At 47.8% G+C, this 20,288-nt stretch overlaps 1 protein-coding gene and 1 pseudogene across 3 annotated transcripts; one reads left to right on the forward strand and one right to left on the reverse strand.

The window, feature by feature from the left end:
* Positions 1-4,467: 4,467 nt before the first annotated feature.
* LOC143390246 (helicase MOV-10-like) lies at positions 4,468-15,161 on the forward strand (annotated as a pseudogene).
* A 1,104-nt stretch (positions 15,162-16,265) lies between these two features.
* LOC143390239 (rho-related GTP-binding protein RhoC-like) lies at positions 16,266-18,792 on the reverse strand. Of its 3 annotated transcripts, none has more exons than XM_076842744.1 (4): positions 18,658-18,792; positions 17,616-17,697; positions 17,221-17,351; positions 16,266-16,385 (listed from the first exon to the last, which is right to left on the reverse strand). In XM_076842744.1, the coding sequence occupies exons 1-4, from the start codon at positions 18,790-18,792 to the stop codon at positions 16,266-16,268; spliced, it is 468 nt and encodes a 155-aa protein (XP_076698859.1). The 3 variants fall into 3 exon arrangements, with proteins under 3 accessions (XP_076698859.1, XP_076698858.1, XP_076698860.1); XM_076842743.1 differs by having other exon boundaries at positions 17,616-17,736; positions 18,637-18,792; XM_076842745.1 differs by lacking the exons at positions 17,221-17,351; positions 17,616-17,697 and having other exon boundaries at positions 18,637-18,792.
* Between the last annotated feature and the right edge of the window lie 1,496 nt (positions 18,793-20,288).

Consider the following 20,288-nt stretch of genomic DNA (forward strand, 5'->3'; position numbering starts at 1 on the left):
GAACAAATAAAATTGTTTTGTGGGCATAAATTGTAATTTCTTTTAGAGATAGATGTAGGAGCAGAATTAATGAGTCATACAGGGTAGGTATATGTTTAGTTTTCAGGAAACCATCATATCTTTCTCCAAAGTGATTGTACGATTTTGCATGCCAACCAACAGTGCAATGAGAGCCCCAGGTTTCTTGTCAGTGTTTGCTGTTGACATCCTTTAAAGTTTTAGCTGTGTGACTGGTTGTGATGCATTCTTCATAATGACTGCATAATATTCCACAGTGTGAGTGTTTACAGGTTAGTCAGCCACCATTACATTAATGGACATTGGTTTCATTTCCAGTATGAAAATAAATGTGGATGACTTCAGTATACCTGTGCATGTGGTCTTACGCATTGATATTTTTCTTTCTGTGGGATACTTTCCTAGGAATGGGTTCTGGATCTTAAGAATACCTATATATATATATATTTTTTTGTTTTTGCTTTGTTTTTAATCTAGTTTTTTAATAGGATACCTGTATTTTATTTTATTTAACTGGGATGCCCTCAAACCCTTGGGCTTCAGTGATCCTCTTCCCTCAAGGTAAGGAGTAACTGGGACTACTAGTGCTCCTCATGCTTGGCTAGGATCCCTGTATTTTTATTGATCATAAATGTTTCCATAGTACTACCCCCAAAAAGCTCATAATACTTTACATTTCTACCAGCAATGCATCAGTTCACTTTTCCATAAACCATAATAGCAAGTAATATTAGAACTGTTTTTCACTTTTATCAGCCTAATTGGAATAAAACAAGATCTCATTTTTATTTTAGTTTGCATTTCTCTACATTTGGGGCATATTCATACTCTTTTGGTCACCTAAATTTGTTCTTCAAATTAAATATTCGATTTTTCTATTGAATTGCTCACCTTGTCAGTTTATAAATTAAACTTAACCCTTTGTCAACTGCATTTCAATATTTTTTGGTTTTTATCTGTTGAATTTGTTTATATTACTTTTTTTTCATTGCTGGAGATGTAACCCAGACCCTTGGGCACTAGGCAAGTGCTCTACCACTGAGCTAGACCCTTAGGCCCTGTTTATCCTACTTCTTGACATACAAAATATTTTTTAATATTAAAAAAATGTTTGTTTGTTTGTTTGGAGGGTAGTGGGAATTGAACTTTAGTATCTGGCTAAAAATGTGTATTTTTTAATAAATTTAAAAACCAAGGTTTTCAGTCTTGGCTAGAAAGTTATCCCTAGAAACCTAGGTGACTAGATGTATGTAACACAAAGTGTGGGGGTTTCAACAATAATGTGTTTCCAGATGCACCTGAAATCTTAGCAGCTCAAGATGGTAAGGCAGGAGGGCCACAAGTTCAAAGCTAGCAACTTAGTGAGGCCCTTAGCAATTTAGTGAGAGCTTGTCTCAAAATAAAAAGGGCTTGGGATGTGGTTTAGTGTTTAGCACCCCCCCAAAAAAAAAGAAAACAATAATATTAAGTTTGTGATTTAAAAAATAATAACAATGGCTATCACTTTATACCAGGGATAAATTAATTTGAGAAGGAGTAAGAGAAAATTATTTGAAAAGTATTTAAGGGCTCACATTGATACTAGAAGTTGTAAATATGAGTTCTGTATACCTCTGTGCTCATGCAGAAGTTTCCAAAAATAAATTTCACATTAAAATTTCAATTTTGTCTTGTCCCAAAAGACAGAAGATCAGATAATCTTGGGCCTCTGTCCTCTGCTGGCCACATGGTGGCTGGGGGTGGGGAGCAGTTGTTCCCCTGTAAGGCAGGCATGCTGTTTCCATTTTGTTCAGTCCCACAAAGCCCCCTTTTTTCCCAGCACTGATTAAGGAGCCCAAAGCCACATTTCAAAGTGCCTGCACTGTTGGTTCCTTACACCATGACATATAGTCATTCCTACAGGAATGACTCAGAAATGGGACTGCAGACGCTGTGGGCTGGGGCTATGGGTGTTAAGATACCTGGCTTTTGTAAGAATTTTAGTTTGTGTCCCAACCCATGAACCTGGTGATTAAAAGACTCAGGAGCCCTGGGTAAAGTTCCTGATGGTCTCTAGATTCCAGTTCTTTTATTACTGGTCCCCTCATTTGGTCCTGACATATAATTTTGAGAAATTTCCTGATTCTCCTCCCTCTATTGAGGGTTTCTTCTGTTTTCCCTTCCTTCCTGGAAAGATCCCAAACACTTTCTGGGTCATAAGTACCACTTGAGGACTCCCTAACATTAGGCACTGACACTGACTTTGGCCTGAATTCTCAATTTCTGACTCATGGAGGCAGAGCTGCCTTTGGACCAGAGGAATCTCAAACCCAGCATGTCCAAATCCAAATGTCATGGTCTGTTCCTCCACCACCTCCTCCTCCTTTCTTTGCCTCCTGTCTCAGGGATGTTTCCCAAAGCCAAGCCATTGATCTGGGTATCCTAGACTCCTTCCTCTTTCCAACCTCTATTGTCCCTCCTGGTAGTTACCTAATTCTGCTAATTGACATTCTAAATCTGATGGATATGGCCCCTCTTCTGTTCCTATTACTACCTTGTTGAGGCCTTTTTTCTTTTAACCAGACAATTGCAATGGCCTCCTTCTAACTGGTCTCCTAACCTACAGTCTTGCCTCCAGCAAATCCATCCTCCAATCCTGATGCCAGAGTGATCTGAAATGCAAATATGTTCTTGCCACTCCCCTGCTTAAAACCCACGAACTGCAGTGGTTCTGTAACAGCAGGGTAGTCTCTGATCAGGGCTGAAAGTAAGCTGTTACTACTCCTACTACTGCCACTATTAGTACTACTATTACTACTAATATAAATACTAATAATAGTAGCTAACATTTATTGATCATTTTCCATTATGCTTTCAAATGATTATCTTTTTAAAACAAATTATAGCCAATTCACAGTTTTCTGAATGATACTGCTCTCGTTTGCCTGGGGTGAAGGATACGGGCAGAGTTACAGGCAGGGGGCACCAGGGAACTGTTCCTAGCCATCAGCAATCTTATCATATGCCCTAGAAAGTGACCATGCTGATTTAGCTTCAAGAGTTAATAGGGATTACCATAATTCTTAGGAATGAAGATTTGCTTTCCATCCCTACAAAACATCAAGGGAGGGTGTCTGTCACCTCGATCTTGAACGTGTCCATCAAGTACACCACACGTGGGAGTGTCCTTGGGCTCCTGGGGTGTACCAGGAAAGGGGAGTGAAGGACTTCTGGCATTCAGGGTCAAAAATGCTTGATCTGGTCCCTGCCTACCTCTGCTGCCTCCTGCCACTCCCCTCACAATTCTCACTTTAGTGCAACCAAACTGTATGTGATACTAATCATCACTCACTATTCCTGAGGTCTCCTATTTGCCAGGTGCTGGGCTAAGTGGCTTGCCGCAATGCTATTATCTTGGGTGAGGCTCACAACAACCTTTAAAAGAGGCAAGCCTTGTCATTTCCATTTCATAACGGAGGGAAGCGAGGCTCCCAGAGCAGTAACGGCCCAAGTATCGAGGTCACACCCCTCACCTTGACTCACTGTGCCCTCCCTCTTTTGCCTGGGTAGTGCCCATTTATCTTTGGAAGACCTGTCCCCTCCCCTAGGCTGCCCTGGGAGCCTCAGAGGTTGCACTGCAGTCACACACTGGAATCTCTGGCTCAGACTAAGTGCTTCTCAAGGCAGGGTTTGGGCCTCTTGCATCTTGGAACCCCCAGCATCTAGCACACTGCCTGGCACCTAATAGACCTCTGTAAGTGCTTGTTGAGTTGACTAAACTGAATTCCAGACGCTGAACCTTGAGGTCATTGTCCCGCTGACCAGTTTTCCCTGTCTTCACCTCTCTAGGCACAAAGCTATCTGATCTTTCCCTTCCTGCTTGGGTCCCACCTGCACCCTTTGACTTCCGGGTGAAACTCCTCTCTCATCAGCCATGCTGCCCACACTCTGGACATCTCTACTCTCTCTCATCCCCTCTCTCACCCACAGGCAGGATCCCGTATCTACTCCTCTCAATCAACTTATTTGGCTCCCCATTGGCCTTAAGTCTTTCCACTGTTTTTTTTTTTTTTTTGGTTGTTGTTGTTTGGGTTTTTTTCCCTGTCCCAAAGTTCGCTCCCCACCCCCACCCTCCAAAAAAATCTGTTTCTTTATGTCTCTTCACTAAGTCCTCCCAATCAACAGCCCACAGTGGGGTTTTCTCCTCAGAAGTGCATAACCCACAATGTGCTATTTAAACCAGTTTTATTTTGCCTTGGGAAGTCCCATTGCCTTGCCTGAAGACGTTAAAAATTTCTCCTGTCCCCAGCCTGAATCTCTGTGTCCCTGAACCCCAGCCTGCTCTGCGGCAGAGCTGGTGTGTCCAGGACAGAATGACCCTCAGAGACCCTTGACCCCCCCTCCCCCCACACCCGTCTCCTGGCCCTGCCTTCTCCTCAATTACCTGTCTCCTCTTCTTCTGGCAGCTTTGGGATTCCCGCCCCTGACTTCACCTTCATGCTGTATGGAATGAAGATTGCAAATCTGACCTACGTCACCAAGACTTGGGTCAAGTTCTTCAAACTCAACTGCTGGACTGACTCGCGGCTCCCAGAAAAGAGGAGAATGAAGCTGAGCTCAGATATCAGCAAGCACCGCAAGTCACTGCTAGCCAAGAACGTTGATAACAGGTGTGTGTTCATGTGTGTGTTTGTTCATGCACACACAATTGCTGGTGAGTGGTGCTCAGGGCATGGGGGAAGGGCTGTCTAGCCAAGAAAAGAGTAGTTTGCTCAGGTTGTGGGGAGGCCTCTTCCTTAAGGAATGGGGGAAGCAGGTGTGGGGCTTGGTGGGAGCATGGCTGGCACTCTCCCCAGGGCATCCCCCAGCCCAGGCCGCTCCTGCCCTGGCCCCCACCCTTGACTCCCACTCTACCCAGGGCTGAGTATCTTCACGGGAAGCATGGGGTAGACATGTAAGTCCAGGGGCCACATGAAACACGAGAGGGGCAACTCCTTATCCACCTGGATTTGAACTGCACAAAGGTGCTGACCCTGAGGCTCCAAAACGGAGGAAAAAAACCTGTTACCTTCACTCACCTATTTCTACTCTGCCGGACACCCCATTTTGCCTTCTACGATGGTGACCAGGAGCTTCCCTGCCCACCGGGCCCAGGTGAGTAGCTTTCCAAAGGGAAGAACTCTAGTGGGCAGGGCTTGTCCTAGCAGGGCTGCAGCTTTGGAGCACACACTCTGGCTGTCCAGTGGTCTTCTCTCGGGATGGGGCCGACTGGGTGAGTGTCGGGGTCAGCATGTTGGTGGGAGGGTCCCTGCCTTTCCTCCCCCCTCCCATTCACTCAGCCTTCTTCCTGCAGGTGAATGCTATGAGTTGCATGTGCACTGTAAGACCAGCTTTGTGGGCTACTTCCCAGCCATGGTGCTCTGGGAGCTGCTGGGACCTGGGGAGTCAGGTTCAGAAGGAGCTAGCACTTTCTACATTTACCATTTCTTGGCTGCCGTCACCCACAGCCATCTGGATGCACAATTGAAGCCCATGACTCCCTTCAAGTGCACCTGTATCACTAGAAACCCTGTGTTGACCCACCAGATAGAGGAAGGAGAAAGACCTGACCCTCCTCTGGGCTCAGAACCTTTTTTTGCCTAGGAAGCAAATTTCAGGAGAGTAGCAGGTCCAAGGACAGTATGAAAACATTTTTTTAAGAAGTGTTTTCACTGTGTAATGGATTATCAGGCAGCCCATTATAGACCGACACACCTCTCTCTCTCTCTCTCATAGCATTGGGGATAAAAACCATGCATGCTAAGCCCATGTTCTACCCAGCCCCCTCTCTTCTCTTTTTAAATTAAACAAAAATTTGTGGTACTGGGAATTGAAATCAGGGACAATTTACCACTGAGCTATAGCCCCAGTCCTTTTTATTTTGAGACAGGGTCTTGCTAAGTTGCTGAGACTGGCCTTTAACTTTTGATCCTCTGTCTCAGCCTCCTGAGGTGCTAGGATTATTGGCATGCACTGCCACACCCAGATCTCTCTATTTTTTAAAACAACTTTACTGAAATAATTCGCATATTATACAGGTCAGTGATTTTTAGTATGTTTATAGATATGTGCAATCATCATTACAGTCAGTTTTAGAACATTTTATTATGCCAAAGGACAGACCCAATACCCTTCAGCTACCACCCTTTTATCACTTACTCACCTGCTCAGTGCTTAGCAGCCACTCACTTTATCTCTGTCTCCAAAAATTTTCCTATGCTGGACATGTCATGCAAGTTGACTCATGTGTAAACATCCTTTCGACATAGCTAGCTAGTTACAAAATACTGTAGGACCTTCACAGTTAGATAATTGTTCACTTTTTGTTAACAATATATAGGTGCGAGGTGCAGTGGCATATGCCTATAATCCCAGTGACTTAGGAGGCTGAGGCAGAAGAATTACAAGTTTGAAGCCAGCCTCAGCAACTTTGTGAGGCCCTAAGCAAATTACTGAGACCCTGTCTCAAAACCAAAATTAAAAAGGTCTGACTGGGGATGTGGCTGAGTGGTAAAGTGCCCCTGGGTTCAATTTCTGGTACCCCAAAACAATAACTATATATATACACATATAATATAAATTAATCTGGAAGCCTGCATACCCCCCAAAATTAACATTGGCTGTCCCAGGATGGTAAAAATGTTATTATAATTTTTTTCCAGATTCTTTTTTAATAATGAAAATGTATTATAAATAATATTTTTTAAATATTCCAAGTATTGGGTTTTCCAAAATTGGTCCAGCCTTGGACAGAGCAGCCCCATGAGCTAGTGAGCTCCATGTCCTTGGGCAGAAGCTGCCGACCACCCTTTGGCAATGGCATCACAGAGGTCCTTGTGCATCCTCCATGGAGGGGCATTCCCAGATTTTTGAAGGTGACAAGTTCAATGTTTATGACAGCATTTCCCCCCACTTCTGCAGTACTAAAGGCTATGACTTGAAGCTAAGTATGGCACTGGGGACAGACTACCCACCCCCACACCTCAGGCAGCTGCTCCCCATCCTTCTTCAGGGAACAAGTGTCTTCACTGCCCCAAAGGAAATTTCTGAGATAAAGTAAGTGCCTCCCCTCGGTACCACACTCCCGTCTTCTCTCTCCCTGCTGGCCTCTTCCTGTTGCTTTGGATGTCTGTCCAGCCTCCCAGGCTCTAATCCTTCACCTTTGCTGAGCATGCCCACTTGCCAGGTGCTGTTCCAAATGGGTCTTGCCCATTCTGGTGGGGAAAAGTGAGCACTGATCATTTCTTTTATTTTATATTGTACATTCCATATTGTTGTGAGTGCTTTGAATAACTCACATAATGCTAAAGTAAAACCAAAGCAGGACAAGGGGATGAATTGGTGATGTTTTACAGAGAGCAGTCAGTCCTGGCCTCTTTGAGGAGGTGACATTTGAACAGAGAATGGCATTTGAATGAGGTTAGGGTGTGAGTCATGGAAGGAGGATCTGGGGGAGAATGTTTCCACCATAAGGTTTACCATGGATACTCAAGTCAGGTCTGAGGTTGGGTCAAGGACATCAGAGGAAATAAGAGTTGGGCCTCCCTTTTTCAAGGCCTCTTACCCCATCCATTTCTCTGTCCTTCTGGTCATCTCTGCTTCCTGGTGTGTTCCTAGTTGCAAATGGGAGAGGGTAGATACTCCTGGTGATGGGGGTGCTTGACCTGTCCCTTTCCTGCCCTTCCCACTTCCTCTCCCAAACATCATTGCCAGGGTCCAGCTGGAGACAGCCCTGATGTGGAGGAACTATGAGGTGAAACTCTGCTGCTGTACCTAGAGGAGCTGCGGATGGAGCATGACATCCGGCACTATGACCTGGAATCGGTGCCCATGACCTGGGAACCTGTCAACCAGAACCCCAGCCTGCTCACACTGGAGATTGGTGCTCAGATCAGGTGCAGAGAGGGCAGGCTCAAGTTAGCCAACCTGTATAGGCCATTCCTAAATACAGGGCAAACCTAGAAGAAGGATGAAATGGTTCCTGTCCCAGAGAGGTCAGCAAGGGGTAGGGTGGGCATCTTTTGTCCAAAATGGTGTCAGAGAAGGACATTGGGATTTTAATCTAGACTTTGCTACTACTCGCTGTGTGATCTTGGGCAAGATCCTTGCTTTCTCTGAGCCATAGGTCCCTTATCTAAAAATCTTTGAGCTAGACTGGATAATTCTTAGGGCCCTTTCTAGCTCACAGATTTTGAATGTGTGTACCTTAGACCAGAATTACCCATGAGAATGAATTTCTGCACACAAATGCAGGTGGGAAGAGAGAACAAGGATGATCAGGGCAAGATGACTATAGAAGATGAGTTTTAACAAGATTTTAAAGGCAGTATAGAACTGAGCTGGTGAGAGGGCAGCTGAGTAGAGTGGGAAGCATCTGCCAGGCCTTAAACTAGCACCCTGGAGTTCTGCACCTATGAACAGCTTGGGAAAGTTGTCTCCTTCCTCTCCCCACAACTCCTGTCTGGTGGGAGAGGAAGGGGAACAGGGAAAACGCAGTTCTCTGAGTCTTGGGTTAGAAGGCCAGAGCCTCAGGTTTCATCCCTCAGAGGTCTGGAGAGCCTGGGGGTTGGGTCCTTCAGTGACCATGCTTGGGACAGAAGCTTGCTAAAGTTTACACCCTGTAGGTTCCTGGTGTGACTGAGAGCTGTCCCTCAGTTCTGTGGGGAGACCACCTGTTTGCCCTTCTGTCCTCTGAGAAACACCAGGAGGACCCCATCACCTATAAGGGCTTCGTGCACAAGGTAGAACTGGACTGTGTCAAACTGAGGTTTTCCATGAGGTGGGTGTGGGGCGAATGCTTCTTCAGTCTTCTCCCTCAGGCCAGGGGAGACGAGAGGCTTTCTCCTAAGATGAGTGGATCCCAAGCACAGGGCAGGGACTTTTCTTCCAGGGAACTTTGAGTTAGAGAGAGCTTTTATGGAAGTCTTGGAAAGAGGGAGTGGAGCAGAGGAAGGTGGAGGGAGGTCCTGGCTTTTTACTGCCTGGCCCACCTAACTGGAGCTCCTCTACCTTTCTCCCTATCCAAAGCCTCCTGAGCCGATTTGTGGATGGGCTGACCTTCAAGGTGAACTTCACCTTCAACCGCCAGCCCTTGTGGCTCCAGCATCAGGCCCTGGAATTGACAGGGCGCTGGCTGCTGTGGTCCATGCTTTTTCCTGTGGCCTTTCGTGGGGTCCCGCTGCTGCCTTCAGAAGCGAAGCTCAAGTGAGACTGAGGGCAGGGGACTTCAAGGCTGGTTGGGTTGTGGGCATTGGGGATGGAGTCCTAGAGGCCTCTGGGATGCTAGATAAGTTGAAGTTCGGATTTCTGGCCTCCCTGCCAGGCTGTATGACCGGAGTCTGGAGTCAAACCCAGAGCATCTGCAGGCCACAAAGCACATTGTTATGGGCACCACACGTCTAGCCCCCTACATCATCTTTGGGCCTCCAGGCACTGGCAAGACCATCACATTAGTGGAGGCCATTAAGCAGGTGAGGCTTGATTATAAACCTGGGACCTATATCCTTGACTCCCCCAGGTGGAGTGGTTCTGGCCAAATTCTGCTTTCTTTCATCACCCTGAAAGTTCTTACTTCTCAGCAGCCATCAAAAGGAGGTGGGGAGGGCTGGGGCTGTAGCTCAGTGGCAGAACACTTGCCTAGTATGGGTGAGGCACTGGGTTTAATCCTTAGCATCACATAAAAATAAATGGATAAAATAAAGGCATTCTGTCCATCTACAACTACAATTTTTTTTAGAGGTGGGGTGCTAGAGTCAATGTGGCTGTTGAGCACTGTTGGGTAGGTTGGGCACTGTGTGGCTCTTGGAGTGACCTTTTGCATTTTGGTCTTCATAGACTTGTGTGTTTATTGCAGTTGTTGTCCCACGTCAAAGTGTTAATTTGAGTAGCAGGGCTCCAGGATAGAACTTGTCTTTTATATCACTGCCTCCCTTAGCTGTGGGAGGCAGATGCTGCACTGCCCCAGTGTGAGTCACCAGAGTTTGTGAAGGTGCTTCCCACACTCTACCTGTCCGCATCTCAGGTGGTGAAGCACTTGCCTGAAGCTCATATCCTAGCCTGTGCTCTGTCCAACTCAGGTGCTGACCTTCTCTGTCAGCGGCTCCGGGTCCACCTGCCCAGCTCCATCTACTGCCTCCTGGCCTCAAGCAGGGACATCCACATGGTACCTGAGGACATTAAGGTAAGGGAAGTGCAGAGGGTCAAGGGATGGCAGATGTCTGGGAGACACTAAGGGTAAACCAGAAAACTAGGGAGACTTGGATCCTAACCCTTGGGTGGGTGAGAACCCTCCCTAGGCCTCAGTTTCCTTGTCTATAAAGTGGCCCATTGCCAGAGTGAGGGTGGGAATTGGTAGAGCCAAGCTGATGTCTCATGTTGCTTCACAATCCACAGCCCTAGTTTAATGGGGATGCGAAAAAGGGGGAGTATGCGTTTCCTGCCAAGAAGGAACTGCAGGAATACCTCATCTTAATTACCACTCTCATCACGGCCAGCAGGTGGGGAGTGTGTTTGTAAATAAAAGGGTAGTGGGCTGGGAAGATGGGGAAGGGTTCTCAGTGGGTGAGTGAGGGACCAGATTGGGTGAGCATTCAGGTTTGGTAGTTGGGTGCCTGGGGATGACCAGCCTGGCCTGACACCTCCCAGGTTGGTGTCGGCCCAGTTTCCCATCGATCACTTCACACACATCTTCATTGATGATGCTGGCCACTGCATGGAACCTGAGAGTCTGGTGGCCATAGCACGTGAGTGGCTCAGGGTGGGCTGCAGGTGTGCCACCCTGCATGGGGAGATCCCACCACTTACCTTTCTCCTCATACCACCCTTGCCTTCTAGGACTGATGGAAGTTAAGGAAATAGGCAATTCAGGAGGGCAGCTGGTGCTGGCTGGAGACCCGCAACAGTTGGGACCTCTGCTGTGGTCCCCACTGACACAGAAGTATGGGCTGGGGTACTCGCTGCTGGAACGGCTGCTCACCTACAATGTCCTGTACAAAAAGGGCCCTGATGGCTATGACCCTCAGTTCATAACCAAGCTGTTACGCAACTACAGGTATCCCCACACCCTCATCTCTTTCCACTGCTAACTCATGCCTTTGCACCCACTATGCCCCAGCAGGAGGCTCTGGTCTGCATTCCTCATTACTGGTGCTCTGCACCTCTGTGATGCAGAAAGGACTATAGACTGGAAGGTCAGAGGCCTCCTTTAGCTAGTGGTTTCATTCTGTACTAGTGAGATTATCTAGATATGCGGGTGGTCAGACACAAGGATGTTTCTGATGTCTGTCTCAGATGGCATTTCTAAGCAATGCAAGGAGAAATGAGAAAATGAATAATTTTTCATAAACATTATCAAATTAGAGGGCTAGGCAGGATTGTTTGTTTTGCAGTGGTGGGGATTGAACCCAGGCTCTCACACAAGCTAGGCAAAAATTCTACCACTGAGTTACATCCCCAGCCCTGTTTTGTTTTGTTTTTTTAAGAGTCTCTTTGTTGCCCAGGCTGGCCTCAGGCAGTCCTCCTGCCTCAGCCTCCTGAATGGCTAGCTGGACCTACAAGCACACAGAACCACACCCTGTTTATATACTTCTTTTACTGAATAAGTTTAGACATTAAAAATGCTTGGATGAGTACCATATAGGACAGTTGCAGAAAGGAAATGTTATTGTGTCATTACTTCTTTTATTTTTGGATTTAACATATTATATCAAATAAGGGTAATGGGAAGTGATACATTGTTTTTGCACTGCACTTCCCTGGCAAAATTGAAATCTGAGTCCCTAATTTCTTGGTTTCTTTTCTTTTTTTTTTTCTTTGAGGGGTAGGGTGTGCCAGGGATTGAACTGGGCATGTGACCACTGAGCCACATCTCCAGGCCTATTTTTGTCTTTTTTAGAGACAGGGTCTTACTGAGTTGCTTCAGTGCCTTGCTTTTTGCTGAGGCTGGCTTTGAACTGGTCATCCTCCTGCCTCTGCCTCCCAAACCACTGGGATTGCAGGCATGCACCACCATGCCTGGCAAATCTTTGTTTTTAAAAGTAATTTGAAAAAAATAATAATAATTTCACTGGTCACTAGATCCCTATAGACCCACAAGTTCTGCTTTATGTGGTGTGCAATGCCTGGCAGGAGAGTTTGCAGGTGAATGTGTCCTGCTATGCAGGAAGCAGGAAGCAAGATGGTCATGTGTGGGCCTAAAACCTGTCCCCCCAGGGCAGGACAAAAGTAATGCAGGTCTTGGTCTAGCTCTCCCTCCCTCCTTCCTCCCAGGTCCCATCCCACCATCCTGGACATTCCCAACCAGCTCTACTATGATGGAGAGCTGCAGGCCTGTGCAGATGTGGTGGATTGAGAGTGCATCTGCTGCTGGGAGGGTCTGCCTCAACAGGTGAGGCTGGACAGAGCAGGGCTCAGGCCCCCACCCCCATATCTTGACTGTTTACTGAAGGTAGGAAAAGGCTCGACTGGACACCAGGGTTCCCTCCAGTTGTCACCTTGGCCTGAGCTTCCTTATTCCCTGCAAGGTTTTTGGACTGGGAGGGAAGGGAAGCAGGGAAGTCCAGCTGAGGGTTTCTTCTGACCCTGTGACCAGGGATTTCCTATCATCTTTCATGGTGTGATGGGCAAAGATGAGTGTGAGGGCAATAGCCCATTCTTCTCCAACCCTGAAGAAGCTGCCACGGTGACCTCCTACCTGAAGCTGCTCTTGGCCCCTTCCTCTAAGAAGAAGAAAGCCCGCCTGAGCCCACCAAGTGTTGGAATTATCTCACCATACTGGAAGCAGGTCAGGCCCTCAGTTCCCAGCAAGGATGGGTCCTCCCCAAGGTGATACCTCTCGAACACCTCTGGCTTCTGCTGGCCCTATATCTCAGAAGAGTGCAGAGGTCAGCTGCCTCCTCCCTCTTTGCTCCCTAGCTCCTTGGCCTCCTTCCTGCCTGGTTCCTCTTGAATTGAGGTGACTCAATAAGAAAAAGATGCCTTTCCCTTCCCTCCAGGTGAAAAAAACCCCCATTATTGCATCACCAAACTTGACAGGGAGCTTTGGGGACTGGATGACATAAAGGACTTGAATGTGACACACTACTCCACATTCACTCTCACCTTTGTACCCTTCTTTTTCCCAAATCAGAGACCTCAGCTCCTATGCCACTGCTTTAGTCTGGCCCATGTCCCTGTCCTACCTCCACTGCCTTGGGACAGAACTGGGTTTTTCTCCAGCCTGTTGCTCCTCAGAGCTCCAGCTTATAGTTCTGGCATGGAATCAGAAAGCCTGCATGTTTAACAAGCTCCCACATCACTGTGATAGGGCAAAGACTCAAACCTGCCCTAAGAATGAAGTCCAAATGCCACAGCCTACTCCCGCCTGTCATGTGATATTGTTGCCTCATCTCCACCCTCAGTAGCTTACCACTTGCTCTGAGGTGGTGATTTGAAGCTCTTAGTACACAGAAAAATCACTTGGAGGGCTTTTAAAACTGCCAGGGCTCCTTCCAGCCAATTAACACTGCTATGGGGGGAAGCTGAGCCAGGGCACTAGTATTTTTTACATCTCCTCAGGTACAAGCCTGAAACCTACTCTTTTGAGATTTGGAGACCTCTGCCTTGAAAAATTCTGATCAGGAGGTCTGGGTTAGTGCCCAAGGTTCTATAGTCTTAACAAGTACTTGCTGATTATCTCCAGAAAGTTTCAGAAACACTGTTTGTGGTTACTGTGTTCTTTGCAACACTGTTTGCTTTGTTCTGATGGCTTTACAGGCCCGATCCCAGAGCTGGCTTCATTCTTGAGGTTTGTGCTTCCACAGCATGCCTCCTGTCCCCTGTGGCAGCACTCACATGTTAGAGTCTGTAAACAAGTCAGGATATCACCTGGCATTTTGCCAGAGAAATGTTAGAGTCTGTAAACAAGTCTGGATGGCGCCTGGCAAAATGCCAGAGGGAGTGGTTTGTGAAGTAAGGCCAGCGAACCATTAAGTTCGGAGATTATTTATTGGTTGACTGCTGTATCTATTTTATGCTAATTAAGATAAGCTGTGTGGAATGTATAAATACCACTCCTGTCCTACAATAAACGGCTCCTACTCCTGCTGTATCAAGGTACACAAGTTGTTCGTCACCCCCTGGTTATTTTGCCCAGCCAGCCGGGCTGTGGCACTCGCCCACTGATCGACAATTGCCCAGTGTACCCTCCTTGCAGCTCAAGCTCCATGGGGCAGACATTGCCCCTTAAGTTCCCCTTGAACCCACCTATTCTCATGCTCTTCCTCTATCTCTTCTAGGTGGGCTCTATGGAAGAATTCCAAGGCCAAGAACACAGCGTGGTCCTGATCTCTACTGTGCAAAGCAGCCAGCTGCTTTTGTGCACTTTAACCTGGGTTTCCTTAAGAACCCCAAGGTTGGAGGGCTGGTGGGTGTGGCAGGAATTCTTCCTTCCTCTGGCCCTTCCTTCCCATGACCACAACACTTCTTCCTTCCAGAGGTTCAACATGGCTGTGACCCAGGCCAAAGCTTTGCTCATCATAGTGGGAAACCCCCTTCCCTTGGGCCATGACCCTGACTGGAAAGCTTGAGCATTGCTGCCCTGTAATCCCTCTTGGTGGCCACAAGTCCCAGCTTAGGCAGGTATATCTTCATTAGTACCTGCTTATGGCTCAATCCTCAGGATCAGTTAATCTTCATAAAACCTCCATCTTATTTGTAAGTGAGCTGACATTCAGAGCTTTAGCAACCAAGGCTGAGATGTGGCAGGCCCAGGCCTGGCCTCCAGCCTGTGATGGTACTCCTCATCCAGGCCTGCGCAGCTCTGTGTGCCAACACCTCTGTACCCCACAGATTTCTGGAGTTCTGTAAAGAAAATGGAGTGTATACAGGGTGTCCCTTTCCTGCCCAACTGGACCTATAGAACGGACAGAACTTACTTCAAGATCTGAGCAGGCTCAGCCCCTCTATCTCAGGTATGGCTGGGCCAGGGTGGGCCAGGCAGGGGACAGTGGTGAAAGAGAAGGTAAAGAAGACAAAGCATACGTCCTTTCTTTCTAGGGCCCCATGGTCATGACTACCTCCACCAGGAGCAGGAGAGTGAAGGGGGCCTGTCCCTCCAAGTGGAGCCTGAGTGGAGGAATGAGCTCTGAAGACACAGCTGCCTGCCTTCTCACACCAAGCCAAGCCTTAGCCCGCTGCACCCAACCCTGAACCAGAACCCAGCTGAGCTGCCCCTCTAAGGGACAGGAAGGCTGGGGGAGGGTGTTTACAAACAAGCCATTCCACCCCTTCCCCTGCTGGGAAGAATAACACATCAAGCTGCTTGTTAGCATTGTTATGGGGGAAGGGCGAGGAAGAAAAACTCTGAAAAAAAATCTTGTTCTATGCAAAAGCCTCTTGATCATGTCACCTCAGCTTGGCCCCAGCTTCCTTTCTCCCCAAGCTGACGTGCAAGAGGGTGAGACTGTCACACCCAGTCCAAGGCCACATCTCCTCACAGCCTCCATGTCCAGGGGAGAAAACTCAATAGGCAGGGAAGCCACCCACCGTTTTCTAAGTTTAGTCCAGGCTAGAGACCATGCTCCTCACTTGTCTCACAGACCGAGCCAGGCATGATCTCATCTCTGCTCTAAGATTCCACCCTTCCACCCTAGTCATGCCCTTGCCAACAGGGGGCCAGTCTGGCAAGCAACTTGGAAATTAAGAGAGAGATTGTACGCTGGGCTTGCAGCCAAGATAGGAACCAAACAAAGGAAACAGAAAGCTGCCACAAATGTGTTGGAACCTGTGGCCTTTATTCATGCCCCCCAACAAGTGCAGTCAGAGACAAGGCCCCTGCCCAAAGGAGAAACTCCAATCCACCAACCTTAGAAATGCTCCTCTGAGCCAGAAGTATATAAAGTGCTGGTGTGTGACCATCCTCTGGGGAAGGCCAAAGGGAGCAAGAGCCCTACCCCTGGACCAAGGCAGCAGGTTGAGGGACTGCTCAAGAAAGGCAGGGCACAGACCCAGCTCCCAGAGGACAGGGAGGGAGGGCAGGCCCACCACCATTCTGGGGGCTAGGGAAACGATGCAGTCCTGGGCAAGAGGGAACTGGAAAAAGGAGCCTTCACCATGGAGTCCTAAGGGTGGAGCTCAAGTGTGGGTGGGTGATCCCTAAGCCCCTGTGAAGGAAAGGGGCATCCGGAGCCGTGGGGATCTTAGAGAATGATCTAGCCCCTCCGGCACTTATTGTTGCAGACCTGGAGGCCAGCTCAAGTGGCCATCTTGAAAACCTCCAGCACTCCCTCCTTGGCTTTGGCAGAGCACTCAAGGTAGCCAAAGGCACTGATATGATTTGCCATATTCCAGCCTTCCTCAGATCGAACAGGATCCTGAGAAGACAGAAGATAAGGCAGAGGAAGCTGGTGGCTAGGTGCACCTCTCACCTCATCACCCATAAGTATAGTAACTCCTCCAGCCCTGAGCCCACAAAGCATCCAGGCCCTGGCTGCCCCAGGCAGGTATCTAAACCTCATGTTTACATTCAAAGTTGTTCCCAGATTAGCCCCTCCTCTCCCACCTAGTCGCAGACCCTATGGTACACATATGATTTGCCTGAATGTGTGTCAGCTACCTCCTAAATGACCTACCTTCTCCATCATCCCTTGAACCCATCCTCTGCCTGCTGTCCCAGTTTAATACCTGCCTTATATAATTATCCTCTCAAGATAGTCTCTATTCCATACCCTGGCAGCTTCCTGTAATAAACTCTTCCTCTGGTCAGTGGGCCACTAAGTGAGACCCTGAATAAGCCAGCTCCCTCATGCCCTAAGCCTTTCTTCAGACATTGATGATGCCCTTCCTCCCCAGGTACCCTGATGGCGCAGTCTGCATACCCCAAGTGAAACATAACCTGTCTCCCTGTGGACAAGGACTTCCTTATTCATCTTAGTAACCCCAATTCCAAAGACAGAATAATAAACTGGAATAAATGAAAATGCCAAGCGACCTTGGACAAGTCACTTCATTCTCTGATCATCTGATTTGATACTGAGGTTTCTTCTGGTTCTTAGCAGGGCACACACATGGGAAAGAAAGAGGTAGATATCACTATCACTGCTTAACACAGGACAGTTGGCTGGAGAGAGAGCTCCTTTCTGCCCCAGCCTGAAACCCCTCAGAGGGCACCTTCCTCCCCAAAGTTCCCCATCACGTAGCCCCACCCACCTTCTTCATCTTAGCCAGCTCTCTCCTGGTATGCTCATCTTGCCTCAAGTCCTTCTTATTTCCCACTAAGATGATGGGCATGTTGGGGCAGAAGTGCTTCACCTCCGGAGTCCACTTCTCATGAACGTTTTCTGCACAGACATGTCCCAACAGGTACCTCAGCTTTAGCACGTGAGCCCTGGTCTTCCTTCCCATAGAAGTCTGAGGCTGATGGTCTCCTTCATACCTCAAAACTCCATCCCTTGTAGCGTATCCTCCCCCAAGCCCTTCCAAACACCGGAGATGCCACAACAAAAGAGCCAGCAGGGCCTGAGTGGCCCTTGTGACTCCATCCCCACAGCCTCAGAAATGGCTGACTCCAAAGGGTCTCCACCTCCTCTCTTCAAAGTCCTCACCCAGGCTGTCAGGGCTGTAAATGGAGATGCACATGAGGATGACATCTGTGTCAGGATAGGAGAGGGGCCACAGACAGTCATAGTCTTCTTGCCCTGCTGTGTCCCACAAAGCCAGCTCCACCTGACAAACAGGCAATGCATAGCTGACCCCAAGGGCCCCAACATGCTACACAGAGATCCTCTCAAACCACTGGTCCTTCTGTGTGCCAGGCACCATATTAATCACAGTCACAACAAACTCAGATGAGTTTTTCTTAAATGATCTAAGATGTAAACTGGATGTACTCGTGCATACCTATAAACCAGCAATGAGGGAGGCTGAGGCAGAAGAATCGAAAAGTTCAAGGTCATCCTGGGCAACTTAACAAGATGCTGTCTCAATTTGTTTAAAAAAGTAAAAAGGGCTGGGGATGTAGTTCAGTGGCAAAGTGCTGCTGGGTTCAACCCCTAGTAATCCCTCTCCCACAAAAATCACTAAAATGTGTTTGACTTTTGTGATCTCAAATGAATTGCTATCATGAATACCACTTTAATCCTCACACTCCTTTGGGGTAAGTCATGCCATCATCACCATTTTGTGGCGGTGGGGAGTTTAAACCCTGAAGCAAAGGGATTTGGCCCTGATTACAAAGTGAGTATGTGGTAGAACCAAAAAATATATCCAGGTTTTCTTTGGGTACTGGGTATTAACTCAGAGCCTCACACATGCTAGGCAAGTATTCTACCAATAAGCCACACTCCAGCCCTTTTTATTTTAGATAGGGTCTGGATAAGTTGCCTACACTGACCTCAAACTTGTGATCAATCTTCCTGCTTCAGCCTCCTGAGTAGCTGGCATGATGGGCATGTAACACCACATGTGACTATATCCAGGTTTTCTAAAAGAGCAGTTTCATTTCTCAAATTTTACTTGTTCCCACAGGAAAATAAAAAAAAGATGTGAGTGGGTGGTAAGGAAGGACATACTACATGACCAGGAACAGGGTTCTAAGGCAGGATGGAAAAGGGCTCTTGGCCTTACCTGCTTGCCATCCACCTCAATGTCTGCAATATAGTTCTCAAAGACAGTAGGGAAGTAGACCTCTGGAAACTGATCTGTGCTGAAGACGATGAGGAGGCAGGTCTTTCCACAGGCTCCATCCCCCACAGCCACCAGCTTCTTTTTTATTGCAGCCATGGCTGGGATGGGCAAACAAGAGGCATTAGGGATTTGGGAGAAAAAACAAACAAACAAAAAAAAATAGTAGTCCAGAAACTGCTCTGTGGCCTCCAAAACCTCTTCACAAACCTGGGCAAAGAAAGAGAAAACAGAAAAGGGGGTTGTTTCGGCACATTCTTGCCAAGCACCAATTCTGTAGGAAATAGAGTTTAAGATTCCTAATTTCTGGGGCAGGGACAGGTCTTCTCCAATGGGTTAAAATATAGCAGTGGGAGGTGGAAGAACCCACTTGGGAACCAGAAAACATGACTTTCAATGTTGTCCACTCAACTGAGGGGAAACATTCAGCAAGGTGTTCAGGGATGCCTCCAAAAGAGCCAGCTTTTATCTGCTTTGCATATTGGAGTCATGAGACAGACTTCATTTGTAACAAGATTTTGATACATTTAAGGTTTAATAATTGCTAAGGTGTAATCTAGAACAGATTGTCCCTCAGCTTGAGACATGCCTGCCTAGTCACAAACAAGGAGTCCCTGTACAAAACCAGATACTAGCAGAACCACTTACTGGGTGACTGATAGGTAAGAGAAGGAATATTTATAAAGCCCCCAGGTGCCCTCTCTTTGTTGGGTATTTTGACAAAAATTATTTCCCTCAGGTTCCAGTGGCTTTTTAGGTGAATGGTGCACTTCCCATTTTGACCAACAAGGAAAAACACTAAGGGTTAGATAATCAGAGTGTCAAGGACAGCACTCAAAGCAGGGATGTATGCCTTCAGAGTCTCTGCCTTTCTACATGTCACCTCAGATGTGTAAAGAAGAGCAGGAGGAGGAAAGCCCAGACAAAAGACAGAGGCAGCAGCCAGCAGCTTCTCTGACCCATCCCACCCGGTCGGTCCCCAAAGCCTGGAGTCACACAAAGGAGGTTCAGTCGAGGCAGTGCCCACAACTCACATTCAGGCAGCCTGCCTTCCTCCCCACTTCCTCCTGGGCCTGGTGGCAACACTAGGTTACTCCGCCCTCAGTAGGGAACAATGACTACACTATAGGGAGTCACTCATCCACCACAGCATAGAGACAGAATAATCCACTAGGGAATCACCTTTACCCACTCTGGAACAGCCCCTTCCTCCCTCTATCCAGCTCACTTTTATGCCCTGCCCACCCCTCCCTGTGACTCAGGGCAAGGAGTCAGCTTCCCAGTGTTAGCATTTGTCCCTAGTCACCAACACACATGAACAAGCAGTTAATCACACCTGCAGTTCATCACACCTTCACAGCTCCCCTCACTTCCTCCTTCCCCAGGGAGGGAAGCCAAACTCCACCCAGCTAGATTCCCCAGCGCTGCAGTCAGGGAGAAAGAGAGGGTGGGCTCTGGAGCTGAAATAAAATCTAGGCTGTTGGGAAGAGCGAGGGAGCTAGAGCCTGGGCTGGGAGGAGCCACAAAAGAAATGACAAATGAGGACCAGTGCCTGCACCAACTAGGCAGGGAGCACAGAGTATGGTAAGTAACCT

This window comes from Callospermophilus lateralis, unplaced genomic scaffold, assembly GCF_048772815.1.
Source record: "Callospermophilus lateralis isolate mCalLat2 unplaced genomic scaffold, mCalLat2.hap1 Scaffold_52, whole genome shotgun sequence".
Taxonomy (NCBI): Eukaryota; Metazoa; Chordata; class Mammalia; order Rodentia; family Sciuridae; genus Callospermophilus; species Callospermophilus lateralis.